This window comes from Carassius gibelio, chromosome B14 (assembly GCF_023724105.1).
Source record: "Carassius gibelio isolate Cgi1373 ecotype wild population from Czech Republic chromosome B14, carGib1.2-hapl.c, whole genome shotgun sequence".
Classification (NCBI taxonomy): Eukaryota; Metazoa; Chordata; class Actinopteri; order Cypriniformes; family Cyprinidae; genus Carassius; species Carassius gibelio.
In genome coordinates, this window is record NC_068409.1 from 942,397 (window position 1) to 956,897 (window position 14,501).

The window sequence follows — 14,501 nt, forward strand, 5'->3', positions numbered from 1 at the left end:
ATACCTTATGTGAATGTAAACTGATGGGACTATATATTGTACATGTGCCAAAATACTAGATCTGTGCTTTAGGCCTTGATGTGGAAAAGTAGATTAAGACCTCATTTTTATGAGCAGGGGAAATAAATCACATGGACAGTTTGTTGCTAGAACAACTGAGATAATGATTAGATGCTTTGGGCTTAACCTGAAAAAAATAAATAAAAAAAAATTATATATATATATATATATATATATATATATATATATATATATATATATATATACATATATATATATATTTTTTGCTAAATGTATTTCATATTGAAGATATAGTGAAACAAATAAATAAATATATCTTGCAATTGTATAGCAACGTGCATCAAGCCTCAGAATATATATATATATATATATATATATATATATATATATATATATATATATATATATATATATATATATATATACAATTTATTTTTGCATTTCTTTAAAATTTCAATAATGCAAAATGCAGTTTCAAGTAGGACATAATTATGGTATACATTTATCTGTCTTTTTAGTCAGAGTTTAGAATCAGAGATGAAGAAGTGGACAAAACAACTTCTCTGATCTGCAAGATCTGATTCTGTCCATTACTGTGTTTCCTGGACTCTCTGAAAGAAACTCTCTCAGCACAACACTAAACCCTAATTAAAGAGTAAGGCTTCTTTCTGCAATCAAAGGAGCTACCACTGACATCCAGTGTATTATTTTACACAGGGTGTAATTTTGTTGAAAATATGATGCTATATTCTGTTCTCTCTTTTATTGTTCTCACCCCTCAGGGCAGTAGGGTCATTTTAGATCAAATGGTTTTGGTTCCTTTTATTCCTTTTCTAGAACAACATAGGAGAGGCACAAGATCATATACAGATGAGAGAGGGAGGTGGTGGCACCTCCATGTTGGCTAAATTCATTTACATAAACGCTTACCAGTCTAAACTTAGCCTAAGTGCTAAATAAAGAAGCTCCCCTGAGACATAATGTCCTAGACAGCAGCATATATTTTTTGCCTTTGGTTTATTAGGATGAAAATACGCCATAAAACAAGAGTCTCATCAGTTAACAACACTAAATAAAAAGCCTTCTTTACTTTTCTAATTCAATTAAAAGGGTGAACCCAGTGAACAAGCTGATTTAAAACACACTGAGCAGGTGATAACAGTAAATAGCCCGAGGTGCTAAACACTTCCAGTAATAGTTGTTAACGGTGGCTAATAATTTAATGTAGCGCTGCTGATCGTATCGTAAGATTCGCTGGCGTTAGTCGTGTCGCAGTGCGGTGGGCACTCAGGCGGACAGGACAAGCATATGACCCCTGTCACGTGTGTGTCTTTGATGGGCTCTAGCCTGGCCTGACTCTAATTGAATATCTAAAATTAGCAGTAGCCGTTGTGCTGGTGTCAGTGTTAAATTACTGTAATGCAGTGGGACAAAGCAGGCAGGCGGCTCCAAAAGGGTGACCTGCTGCTCCTCTTGCGTATCCCAGCATTCTCCCAGAGGACATAACACAGGGTGAGCTACTAAGCTGAGATGGCAAATCTCTAGTGTTTTCATGCATACGTGGCAAAAACTTCAGAGGACACTGGTAGCATATGTTAAAGAAAAGTGAAGCATCGTGGGATCTCTATATGAAGGTTTTCAGTGGAGTTACTGAACAAACTCCAACAAGAATCTTTATTTTCTATTAAAATCAGAATCAAAATGGCTAGTCATTAGTCATGCTCCTAAGACGAGTGTGTGATAATGTAGGCAACAAGCCATGAGTCAGTACTGAAAACTCACTCTTTTGTGCCGGAGACCTTGTGGTTGTGTATGGGCGAGATACAAGGAGGAAGCAGAAGTGCGTCTTTGTCCATCCGAAGCTTTTTGCCTCCACTCATCACATCACAGTGCTCAGACTGCAGAGAGATGGAAGTTAATTACCATGAATTTAACATGTTATTTAGCTTAACAGGCTAAATGACCAGTTAGACACATCTACTTTAAGGAAAACAAAAAAACATATTTTATAGTCCAAGAATCAGTTTCCCCTTACACCAGTAACAGGATAGCACTGAAATCTTAAATTGTACTTTACACAAGAACACATTAGGAATAGAGAATTTTACACTACCTGGCAAAAATAAAACAAAATAAAAAAAGTTGCAGTTTGGATTTAAATTAAATTAAAATAATTCAATTTATGCATTTAGCAGACTTAAAGTGCATTCAGGCTATCAATTTTTACATATCATGTGTTCCCGGGGAATCAAACCCCTAACATTATAACATTATACATAAATTGGTCACCACTCTTAAAATGCTGGGCTGACCAACCAACATTTCTTGCTTAAAATTAATTCCCAAAAATAGACTGGAAATTAACATTAAATAACATGTTCAATAAATACTGATGCCTCTGGTAATTTAGCATTCATTTTAATCCAGCCAAAGAACAATTTATAAATAATAGCTGGGTTAAATAAAACTACCCACAGGGTTGGGTTAAACATTTAACCCAATCGCTAGGTCCATATTTGATCCAGCATTTTAGAGTGCATGGTGTTCTGAGCTTAACCTCATTTAAAGTCTTTAGGGTGTGCTGGGGTGAAATGACTCTCCTAATGCAATACTAGATCTGGGCCAAAAACTAAACTCATGATGGAAATAAATGCTGTGATGTTGCATAATGTTGTCGAAACACTGCCACTACAAATGCACAATATAATCAAAGCTAAAGGTGGTCCAGTGAAAAGTTAGAGCAGAGGTCTTCAACCCTGCTCCTGGGGACCCACTGTCCTGCAAATTTTATTTCTAACCTGTTCCCAATGAGCATTTTCAAGCAATCTTGAGGAGGTTGCTTAGCTGCTTCAATTGTGTTTGATTAGGGTTCTAGATAAACTCTGCAGAACAGTGAGTTCCCAGGAACAGGGTTGAAGACATCTCTATTAGAGTGTGCAACATTGTATACTGAGGTCTTAACGACCCTGGTTTTCACATATGGTAGACTTCGTATGAACCAAACCCAGTTCAGTTAAAGTGAACAAGAAAGAGAACTGGCTGCAAGTGACCTTAATGCTTCAGGTGTTGACGTTGTAAGTGGACTTTAATGGGACTTTTTTTAATCACAAACAAACCTCTTGAGGTTTCTGTTTCATTTATGCATCTTTGGATCATTTGCAAGTGGTCTTTCATGAGCTGTCACCAATTGTACCCATAGGTGTTAAGAGTTTAATATGTTCCTGTAGACAGGAAGGTCTATGATTTACATTATGACATTGGATGAGTATTATTTTATAAAAACAATAAAAACCTTTGGCCATTAAATATCTGGGTTGCTAATTAATTGTACAATTCGAACTTGTCAAGGGGCAATAATTCAGCTATCAAGGTTGTGTCCTTCAACAAGGCACTCCAAAGAAATTCTTCCATGGAAGAAGTAAATGTCGCTTAAAGGACCTGCTAAATGACTACTTGCTTAAAATAATAATTACATGATTATTTTGCAATTGCAGCCCTTGATTTTATAATTATAGTGCATGAAAAGAGAGTGAGAACATTGAACACTTGCCTTGTGTTTCCTCTTGGATTTGCTAGGGTTCTTTTCTGCAGGGATAGAGGCAGGTGACTGTTGCCGTCTGTGCTTGACACTGATCTCCCGACACTCTACCTTTGTTGAGGGAGGCTCCGGGGGGTCTTGCCCTGGGATCCGTGATAGGAAGCTGAGTTCAATCTTAACCCAAAGGGACTTGATGTCCTCAAAATCTCTTAGTGGTGACAATAGTTCATTTTGTACAATAGGGATGGGCGAAAAGAAGGGCTCTTCCAGGAGATCCGAGGCACCTGGATCAGGAATAGAGGTGCTGCTTGTGCTGGTAAGGCTGCTTACACTCAGGATATTGCTATTGCAATCCTTGGATTTTAGGTTTAGGGTGTTGGGACCGGGACAGGGAAGCTGGACCTTGGTGAGCTCTTCAGGATCCGAATGACACTCGGATGAAGAAGACTCTGTCTCGATGAACTCCTTAGACTTGGGTATGATCTTGTTTGGTCCTCTGTGCTTCTTTTTATCCTGGACCGGTGTGATATTCGTTGGTGCAGTGTTTGTTGTGGTGGTCCGAGGTTCCTTTCTTGGAGCCGTCTTGACCCCAGGGCCCTTGCCTCTAGGTTTTGGCAGTTCTAAAGGCGGGGGCTCTTTCTCTTTTGGGGTAGAACTTGAGTTTCCTGGTCTTGGCCAGTTGTGCTCCTCGCCGCTGGAAGATCGCTCCACCTTTTTGGGCTGCTTCTTTCCAGTGCTTCTCCTGGGGGGAGCAAGCTCCACTGAGGCTGGTGATTTTACCTTGGTGCTTTTGCTGTCCGGAGCCTTCTGACCAGTCTTGGGTTTGGCTTTCTCTCGGATAGGACTGAGCAATGTTCTCTCCTTGGGTTCTGCTGGTGCCAGTGCTGTGGTGGACTTGCTCTTGCTGGAGCTCTGGTTGTCTGAGGCTTGGCCTTTATCAGGTTGAGAGATGTTAAGCCCATGACTGTCTGACTGGGTGCTAATTAGTGCTTTATTGTGAGGATTAACTTTGTTTAGCCACTTATCTAGTTGCCACTTGTTTGTTGATGGAGGCTCAGGCTGGTGGAAAGAGACAAAGCAAATTGATGGCACCAAAGTTTAAGAAATATTGACAACTCTGTCTCAGCATCTTATTTGATCAATCACACAATGAGATGAAAACCAGATCATTTGTTGTTGCACGTGACAATTTTACATGCATTACGTGGGTCTATACATTGTAAATTGATGCATGTGTAAAATAACATGGAAACCCAATTTCTAATGATGCATATCGGTACAGATTTCATCTGTCTCCGGTGCTGATTCATGAGAAGCTTGAAGATTTCGTCATTTGACTTTCACAGACCAATGAACTGGCACCATGATGAAAAGGCCATTAAGAGAGGAAGTCATAAAATCCCTGAATAACGGAGGAAATGTTGTGAGTACTGTCCTGATGACTGCTCACAGCCCTCGCTGTGGAGATGTTTTCATCAGCTATATTATCTCATGCCAATTGTTGTGTACCATTATGTTTCCAGACACATGTAAATCTTTCCCACGAACCCATAAACACTGTCTTGAATGCTCTAAATGATAGAAAATCATTCAGAAAAGGAAGCTATGGAAATGAGTGGACATCTCTATTAACCATTAAACTCACGGGGTAAGAAATTAAATTCAGTGCACTTTCCAATCAGACCTGATGGTACGTTTTGAGACAAAAGGCAATCTCCTATGCCATTTCACATTCAAAAGCCACATTCTCCATCTATAAGAGAGACATTTCCGGCAATACGAGCTACCAAATCACCAGCAAAGATGATGAATTAGGCATGTCTAAATTGACAGGCCTCCCAATATTTAGCCACTGAAGCATCAAGGCTTTGCGTCGCCGCTTGAAAGAGAAACATCTTTCTGCAGACCAGAGCTCTTGCAGTGCTGAGATATGGATTCCCATTGGCCATCCCTGGCAAAGAGCAAAGCTATACACACAGAGGGGGCGATGAGAACCAGGAGATGTTTACTCTTGTGTAATGCTCTTAGGGAGCCCCGGGCAGGCTACTGCAGGACAACTTTAAAGCTGCCAAATTAATCCTTTGTGGAGATCCTTTCAAAAGTCCTACCCCTAACCCATGCTGGGAAAACTCAGAGGGAGAATGAGGCCTCAGTCTCTCTGTGCCTTTAGCTAAAGGAGAAAATAGACTTAGAAATAGACTCAGATTTATCTCGGTTCTTTAGAAATTTCTGGTAATGGGCTCAGCAATAATCATCTAAGGGGAAATAATTGCATAAACTGGTATTCATTTACCTCATGGCCCAGAGTTCAGAAGGTGAGCAAAAAACAAAACAAAAACAACAAAAAAAATACTAAATAACACTAAACAGAAAGGCTTAGGAAATAGCCAAACCTGTCAAAAATGTCTGGGCCATGCCTCATTTAATAAATAAATAAAAAAATAAAAAACATATTTTGCTTTAGGTAAATGATGCCTACTTTTTCATCATTAACATACATTATGTTCACTAAACAGTTAGACAATTATCTCCCCAAAATTCAGTAATAGTGAATAATAATCACAGTGATAATAATGTGTTTATTTTTATTATTATTAAATGCAAAAATGCCAACAAAAATTCTATGACTTCCACCACATATGCCATTTAACACAGTATTTGTAGAAACTACAACAATAGACCATTTATATATTTTCTTTTCACACTACAGATAATTTATTTATTTTGCAATACAGCCTCGGCAAAAATGTCCCATGTAAAACAGTTTTACCTGTATAGCTCTATTTGCATTAAGTACTGTTTTAGAGAGAAGTAATCAGTTTCATAGAAAAGTAAAGATGATAAATTGAGCAATTGAACGTTTCTTGATTACCCTTCCGAAATTTTGCCACCTAGGTGTCAGGCATATTGTTTTTAAAGCAGCTTAATAGAAATCATGCAAAAAAATAAAAAAATAAAATACAAATCAATTAAGCAGTGTGTTAATTAAAGGGGGGGGGGGGGGGGGGGGGGGGGGGGTCCTCATATTTTTGGCCTTATCCTGTAGTGTATGGGCTGAACTGAGAAACACCTGTAATAACAGCCATCAGTGAATGGGATGAAAAGACGAGTGAAGGATCAGTGTGAGGATGTGTTGTGACAGTTTAAGAGGAGTGAAGTGATCAATACCTCTGGTGTGGCAGCGCGGGATGCTCGGTTGCACTCACTGTCACTGGAACTGCTCTCACTGTCCGAGTCGGACTCTGAGCTGCTCTCCGATTCGCTGGAGCTGCCCGAGGCACCGCTGGAGTGACCGGTTGGTTCACTGGTCCGCGGTGTGGTTCCAGGGAGACTGTAGGAAAAAGAACAGAGGAGAACATTCATCAAATGATATGACACACTTCGAAACACACAAACGTGCCATTGACAGCATACATGAAGATACCGGTTGTTTAATTAATGTACACTGGATTTTATTCAATAGCAGGAGAAACAGACAGAGTTGTAATGGTTTGTGCACACCAAAAGGAAAGCGAATATTTGCATAGCATTACTCACACTAGGTTATTCGCGGGATGTTTTTCGCATCACGCGAATAATAGCATAATAATGCTCTCCTCGATGAGTTGCCAGGCACAAATTCACATCTATTCACATCTTTGTGTTGACTTTTTATTCAAACTAGTGTTCAAATTTTGCTGTGGACACACCATAAGGCATGGAAGCCCGTTTCCACTACAGTACTATTCTGTATTGAAAACTTCTATAGTATAGAACCTGCCTAATATAATAGTTTGTGCTCAAATTGCTCAAAATTTGTATAGCATGCAGCTCTTTTCCACACAATAACAAATTATCTTTTTTTTTCCTGTTCCATGATTAAAAAAAAAAAAAAAATAATAACAGCATACTAGTTTGAAATTATATGATTTTGGTGTGAATTGTAAGAAAGATTATATGCCTGAAGGGTCTGTCATATCATTTTAGGTGGATTTTTTTTAATTTTATTTTTTTTATTGCCATGTCATTACATTAAAGTTTGAGTCTTTAAAATATCACACACCACAATTATTATTATTATTATTTAATTATTTTTTTTCTAGCAGCTGATGCTGCTCTCAAGGCCAACTTAATAAGAGACAACTGAACCAACTGATGATAGACTACATCACTTAGAGCGAGACAGAGATAGAAAGATATAAATAGAAAGAAAATGAGCAAGGAAAGAAAGGGTTTGTTTACTTCTCCACCTACAGGGCTATTACTCGGCTCTGTCTCAGAGTTATCAGTCATGCTCAGCATTATTTATGAGTTCATGAAAGGCCACAGTGCTCTAATCCAATAAGTCCTTCACTTCTCAGGGTATCCTCAGATGTGGCCATCCAAGATTGTTCTACATGGAGTCAAACATGCCAGAAGGAGGCAAATTAAATTCCTTTCCAAAGGTCATATCAGGCTGCTTTATGTTGACACTTCATTAGAGATTATGTTATGACAGGAAAAAAAAAGAGCTTTGGTCTACAGCTGTGCCAGCAAGACATGCACAACATTGGCCAGGAATGAGGAACCTGTCCCAGGAAAGTGAAAAGGCATACAAAAAGAAAAAAAAAAATTTGTGCCAAATCATAAGCTATGCTCAAAATTGCCCACTTGTTCACACATGCACTGTCAATGTGCAGCAAACCCCCTAAACAACCGACAGCCAGTGTGGGATACAGTGAAACGCATGCTTGTCATCGCATTAGATACAGTACAAAATATCAAACCAAGTGATAGATGCTAGACCTTTTCTCAGAACTAACTTCATTTATCTGACTTTTAATTAACTGATGCAAAGGCTACATTTAGTCTGGTTTCTTTTTTATCTAATGCAACAAAACTATACAGTTCAAATTTTTTATTTTATATTTAATATCTATAAATCTCCTAATCAAATGGCACCTGAAAGAAAAACGTCACTGTTACGTGCACTGTGAATGTGCTGTTCCTTCAAAACGCCAACCTCTGTGACCTTTGTCCATGCAAATAGCACTGATTGGTGTGATACAATACAAACCAAAAGAAAAGAAAAAGGCAGAAGGTCATTTTCTCTCCATCTTTGGGTCTTAATAAGGTTGACCTTTGGTTAACAGCGGTGGAATCTTAGAAGAGAAAGACAAGTCTGAGAAAGCATTTCTTGGTTCTTTCACCTTCTATCACAGATAGTATTGTTTACTTTTTAATGTAATAACTAATTTAGCCCTTTTTCTGTATGAAAAAGTTTTATAATATAATATAATATAATATAATATAATATAATATAATATAATATAATATAATATAATATAATATAATATGCTTACACGAAGTAGCCTATTACAGATTTGCCCAGCGTATAGTGCGATGAAAAGTAAACAAAGTTTACTTATCATCATTATTCATAATTAACGATATTGTCGTCCCCAAACAGACCGGACAGAGCAGCTTTGGGAATAGCTTTCTCCTCGTAAAGCAGCACACGTTGCACAAAAACAGGAAGGAGGAAGTGTTTCCCTGAAGGAGCTACAGCAGGCCCTGGGCAAACTCAACTAGAACTGGGCCCCTGGGACCGAAAGAACTGGGTAAATTAAACTAACATTTCACTGCTGAACTTTAACTGTAATGAGGAACGCTAACAAATCTGCTTTCATCAGGGATTATGGTAGACGTTTCTAGGTCTGAATACAAGTAGACTAAGAAAGCTGTTTATGCTAAAGTTTACAAAAAAAACAAAAAAAGAAACGGTGAAGTGTGATATTACTGAGTGGCAACCTCGCGCTCTCTCTCGTGAAGCCAATAAGGAAGTGACAAAAACTGCAATGCATCGACTGGCCGCTTGAGACAGGTGGATTGCCGCTGCTGACAATGCCGTCACGCTAGGTGGGCGTGGCTTCAGCAATCAGCTCCCGCCTTTTTCCCCATTTTCGATTATCCGGGAGAGTCGTGTGGTGATGCGCTGCCAAGATGTTGACGGCCCGCTCTGCACACTTTTTGCTTCAAAACCGCTATTGAGGAGTCTATGGGTGATGTCACGGACACTACGTCCATATTTTTTTACAGTCTATGGATATTACAAGCGACTCTACATTGCAAGAGAAAGTGTAAATTGTACATATTTATCAATTCATGAACTATTTAAATACCATAGCGGCTTCAAAAATAACATATTAGCATTTATTTACAATCTGTCTTGAAACACTCACATAACACAAATACACACATATACAGAAGTGCACAAATATATTTCTCAAATCCACCATAAGTAATGCCTTGAAAAAGCCGTCAAGGCTCTTATTAACATTCAGTAAGGGAAGAGTTTGCACAGGCCTCGTAATTTATCATGGCTTTAAATAATGTGTTGTCAATGCATGTTGCTGTAACAAACCCAAAAGATCTCCAGACATAAGAAAAAACATCTCAAACATCAATAAACATCTCAAATAACAATATTTAGAACAATTTACACTTTAAATATTCATGCTTTATAATGATGTAATTTTCCAGGCTGGTGCTAAGCAGTAGGGAATATAAGACCAGATGTACACACACAAGTAAACACTAGCTAGACTTCTGTTGTCTACTGCATGGAAATAGCTGAGTTTTAGAGAAACCCGGTTTACAGTAGATGCTATAAAGGTTCTCTATCAACTCAGGGTTAGATCCATAGATTTCTGTAGCGAGTGCAACTTAAAGTGTGGCTTTAAGTTGCAACCAATCAAATTAAACATAGACAGTGTCAGTGTGACTGACGTCTTCTCGCCACAATTCACTTATCTGCTGAAACTCAATAGACTGTTATAAAAAACATCATGAATTTAATTTAACAAGGCAGGAAAAAAAGTTGGTCCACATTGAAGCTTGTTGTCCATCAAGCTTGGCCAACCCATTTCACACCAACCCAATAAACCAAACTCTGACTTGCCTAAAAGCTGTAGCATCTAAAATATATTCAAAGCACACCATCCGCGGCTCTTGCTAACAGAAAAACAAGCTAATAAAAGGTCTGAAGCTTTGATCTCTCCCCAGAGATTATCACAGGTCACACTGAAACAAAGGCGGATGCATCACTGGAAGCTACAGGGACCCCATCGACTAGCGTTTTTCTCTTTGTGTTTACACTGATACCATAATCTCAGATCAATGTGACAGATAGTCACAACCTGGCGGTCTGTATGATGGGCCGAAAGCAGCCTAACGAACCCTGAGCAATATTGCATTATTATTCTCCCACCGTGTCTCATGTCCAAGGGCAGAACTGTCATAATTTTCTTCATTTTTTCAGACTCTCCTTCGATGAAGTTTAATAGTTAATTATAGATGAACCACTCCTACAGTCACTGGAGCAGGCAGACACCTGGGCCGCTTCTCAGAAGCCCACGTTTGATTTTATTCCCCTTTGATAGAGAGCTGGGACTGTTTCAGACATCTAGTCTGGATCGCAACCTGTCAATACCGCCAGCGTAGGAGAATTTAATGAACTGTGAATTTATGATTTCCATCAATAAGTTACATTTAAAAAGTTCAAAAGAATTTGAGGACGCGAGGTCTCAGTGCTATACATGATTATGTGTTTGGGGGGTGTGGAAGCAACAAAGAGTTTGAAGCATGAAATGACGGAGAGGGAAGATGAGAAGAGACATGAAGGGCTTTCATTTATAAGTCATCAGCCCACCACCTCATAAAACGATCGTCTGCGAGTAGTGCATCCATTATTTTTTATAAAAGAATAACTCGCCACACATCCCAACGATGATGGTTGTGACTTCCCTTTGCCCTTAAATCCATTACAAGCTTTATTTGATTCAATCGATGCTCTGTTCACATGAGGAATGGATTATAGATCCTGTTTCAATACTCAACTATACGATTCCTGAATCATTACAAGATCTGTTCTCTTTATTTCACAACAGAGACACACTGGGCATATTTAAAGTTGATGGTTGGTTTCCCAAGCTCAGATTAGGTCTGGTCCTTGATTAAAATGTTTCAACTGTCTGCGAATGTTCAAAACAAGACCATAATTCCATCTGACTCACTTACACTGATTACTCTCTGTGAAAACACATCGCAGATGTCAAACGTATTTCCATAGCATAATCTAAAGCAGTGCTGGTGGGTTGCTGGTACGTTCTGATTGGGTCACTGAGAGCAGGGAAAAACTGCAAATGAAATGCAAATAATTATTTAATAGTGTGTCATTATGATAATAGCAAAATAAACTGGCTTATCAACATTTAAAGTTAAGAGAAACACTTTCCCTGTTGTTGATGTCAGAGGTGGTGCATTCAATCAAGCTCTACAGTATTTTGATGAAAACTCATCTGGTTAGTAGAAACTAAAAGTTAAATACCACATTTACCATGTCACAAAAAACAAAGGAGATGAATCAAAGCTACCAAGCTAAAAAAAAAAAAAAAAATGGTTTCATTTATGGTTTAACCATATGGTTTAACTTTAGTGCTTACATTTCTGATATCCTAAAAACCATGAACAAAACTACAAATTTAAAGAAATTACAACATTACAATTATAGGTAGCTCTGTGCATTGAAACATAAAACCTAATTTTATGAAATGTTCGGAAAACAACCTATCAATCAATTTAGCCTATTTCATGCTCATGCGTTTATATGTTGTTTGGTCTATGCAATTTGTATTAAAGGTAACACACTCTATATTTTATATTAAGGACTTTTATGTATTTTCTTTTTCTTTTCTTTTTAATTTTTTTATGTCAAGGCACCACTTTATGTCCAAAATAAAAATGTGATGCCAAAGCCAAACCACTGACGTATGGTCATTGCTCTTGAATCTTTCTGAAAAGGATTGTCTCTACGGACATTTTTGGCTTTGTTGTGGCAACGCAGCCATATGGTTCAGTCATTAAGTGGCTATTTGCTTTGAATGGTTAACTTGCACTTCATTTAAGTAGGACACAATTACTGAAGTGTCTGGGCTGGTGACATTTACATGCTATTTTCATGCTGGGCTTTCAACAGAAGCATACGGCTTGTTAGTGGTTACATTGTAGGAGGACTCCAAGTCATCTAGAGACCACAATACAAGAGGCTGCACTCTTTTGACCAACAAGCAACCACCCAGAACACCTTAATAACTGAATAGAAAAATTTGTGAACCACCCTAAAACCATTAAAATACATTTTAACATCCTGGCAAGTTTTTGCATTTAATAAATCCAGTTTAATATGCTAGTAAAACAAAAGGCAGTACTATTTTTGTAGCTTGATTTTTCATGTACCGTGAGCAACATTGCATAGCTAACCTAAATGCCCATTTTATATTTACATTAATGCATTTTGGCAGATATATTTATCCAAAGCGACTTACATTGCATGCAAGCCATACATTTAATCGATTCATTCCCTGGGAATCAAACCCATGATCTTGGTGTAGCCAGCATCATGCTCTACAGATTGAGCGACCGGAATATTACCCAAATGATCATGATCTTGAAACGCTCCATATGTGGCTTTCTTTAAATGTCAAAGTCTCACAGAAAAGCCCCAAAGGCTCCAGATGGAGATATTTCTCACATAATTATGCTCTGCTTGTTTGGAGTTATGTTTTTCCAGAAAGAGCAGGACCATGGCCATTGCAAAGGGTGGTACGCGAATCCCAGGCCTCCTTTTGGCCCATCTTAAAGCATTCTGGGAGGGCTAAAAGAACATATCCCACTGCCTCGGACAACATTTCCTATGCTACAATGCCAAATGAGATGAATCAAAGCTAACAAGCTAAATCAAAAGAAAGTTAAATGTCAAAGTTAATAGTATATTTACAAGGATATATTACGCATACATGCAGTTATGAGGTGGCTGTGCAGTTCAAGGCTTTCCAACTACCAGAAAACAAGATGCACTTTTGACCATTTTGGTCCTAAAAGTAAAATTTACGAAGCAATTGTATCCTAACTGTTCGAGGTAACAGACTAAAATACACATACTTTGTATTGACACTTGGTCTGCTATTCCAAAATATTTTCATGAAAATAACAACCTTCAGAAGGAACTATAACAGCATATGTCCTGCATTTGCATGTGCAATATAATAAATGACCATTTTAGAAGCTAATGAGCAACATTTAAGATGGATGACTTTACAGGACGTTATAAAGTGGAGTCACCTGATATTCACACAATTAGATCCACTTCACTGGAGCTTGATTTGATTTCAAATGTTGCCTTTGAGAGGCAAAATGCCATTGTTGACACCGTAAACAAGTTATTAGTATGTGGAGGGATTTGTGAACAAGCTCTTCTCCATCTAGATACTCCCAACACACTTTCTCAACCTGAATTTACACAGTATGTGAGTGCAATTAACAAAGACGTGGAGAAATAGATGAGATGGGGAGTGAAGGAGGGAGAAAGAAGAGATGCAGGATGTTAATAGATTACATCTGAATGAAAAAGCATGAATTAATTAAGATGCAAACAAAGCAGCACACATTAAGCACTGGTTGACGTTGATTAATATCTGAAGGGCTCATACTATTGAGAAAAGGAACTCTGGCCAAGAGAGATTAAAGGAGCCATTAAGAAAAAAAGGTGTAATAATATTCCTCTAATTACACAAATCTGTTATTGAAAACAGAGCTATTTCCCTCGATGATGCATTTGTATGGCTGGACTATTTAGGATACATGTAAACTGTGTAGATTCATGAGTGAAAAAAAAAATTGTTTAAACAGTGCAATGACTTTTCTGAAAAGCATACAGTACATAATGGATTAAAAGATATTAAGATTAAAGATTTAAAGATATTTTTAATGACTGATGCTCTAGTAACTAGTTCTAATAAACGGAATAATAGATTGACAAGCAACATTACTACAACAAAATGAACTGATAAACAATATTTACTCCAAATTCACAGTATTTGAAATAAGAAATTTTCTGCTGACAATCTGTCAGTAGGGTTTGGGA

The 14,501-nt window shown here is 37.9% G+C and overlaps 1 protein-coding gene across 1 annotated transcript in view; it reads right to left on the bottom strand.

Moving 5' to 3' along the window:
• Positions 1 to 14,501, bottom strand: part of LOC127971119 (AF4/FMR2 family member 2-like) — a 199,479-nt gene that overhangs the window by 14,836 nt on the left and 170,142 nt on the right. Inside the window, exons 10-12 of the mRNA XM_052573934.1 lie at positions 6,728 to 6,890; positions 3,572 to 4,618; positions 1,804 to 1,919 (exon numbers count right to left, since the gene is read on the bottom strand). Of these exons, the coding sequence (XP_052429894.1) occupies positions 1,804 to 1,919; positions 3,572 to 4,618; positions 6,728 to 6,890 (1,326 nt within the window). The remainder of the gene's footprint in view (positions 1 to 1,803; positions 1,920 to 3,571; positions 4,619 to 6,727; positions 6,891 to 14,501) is intronic.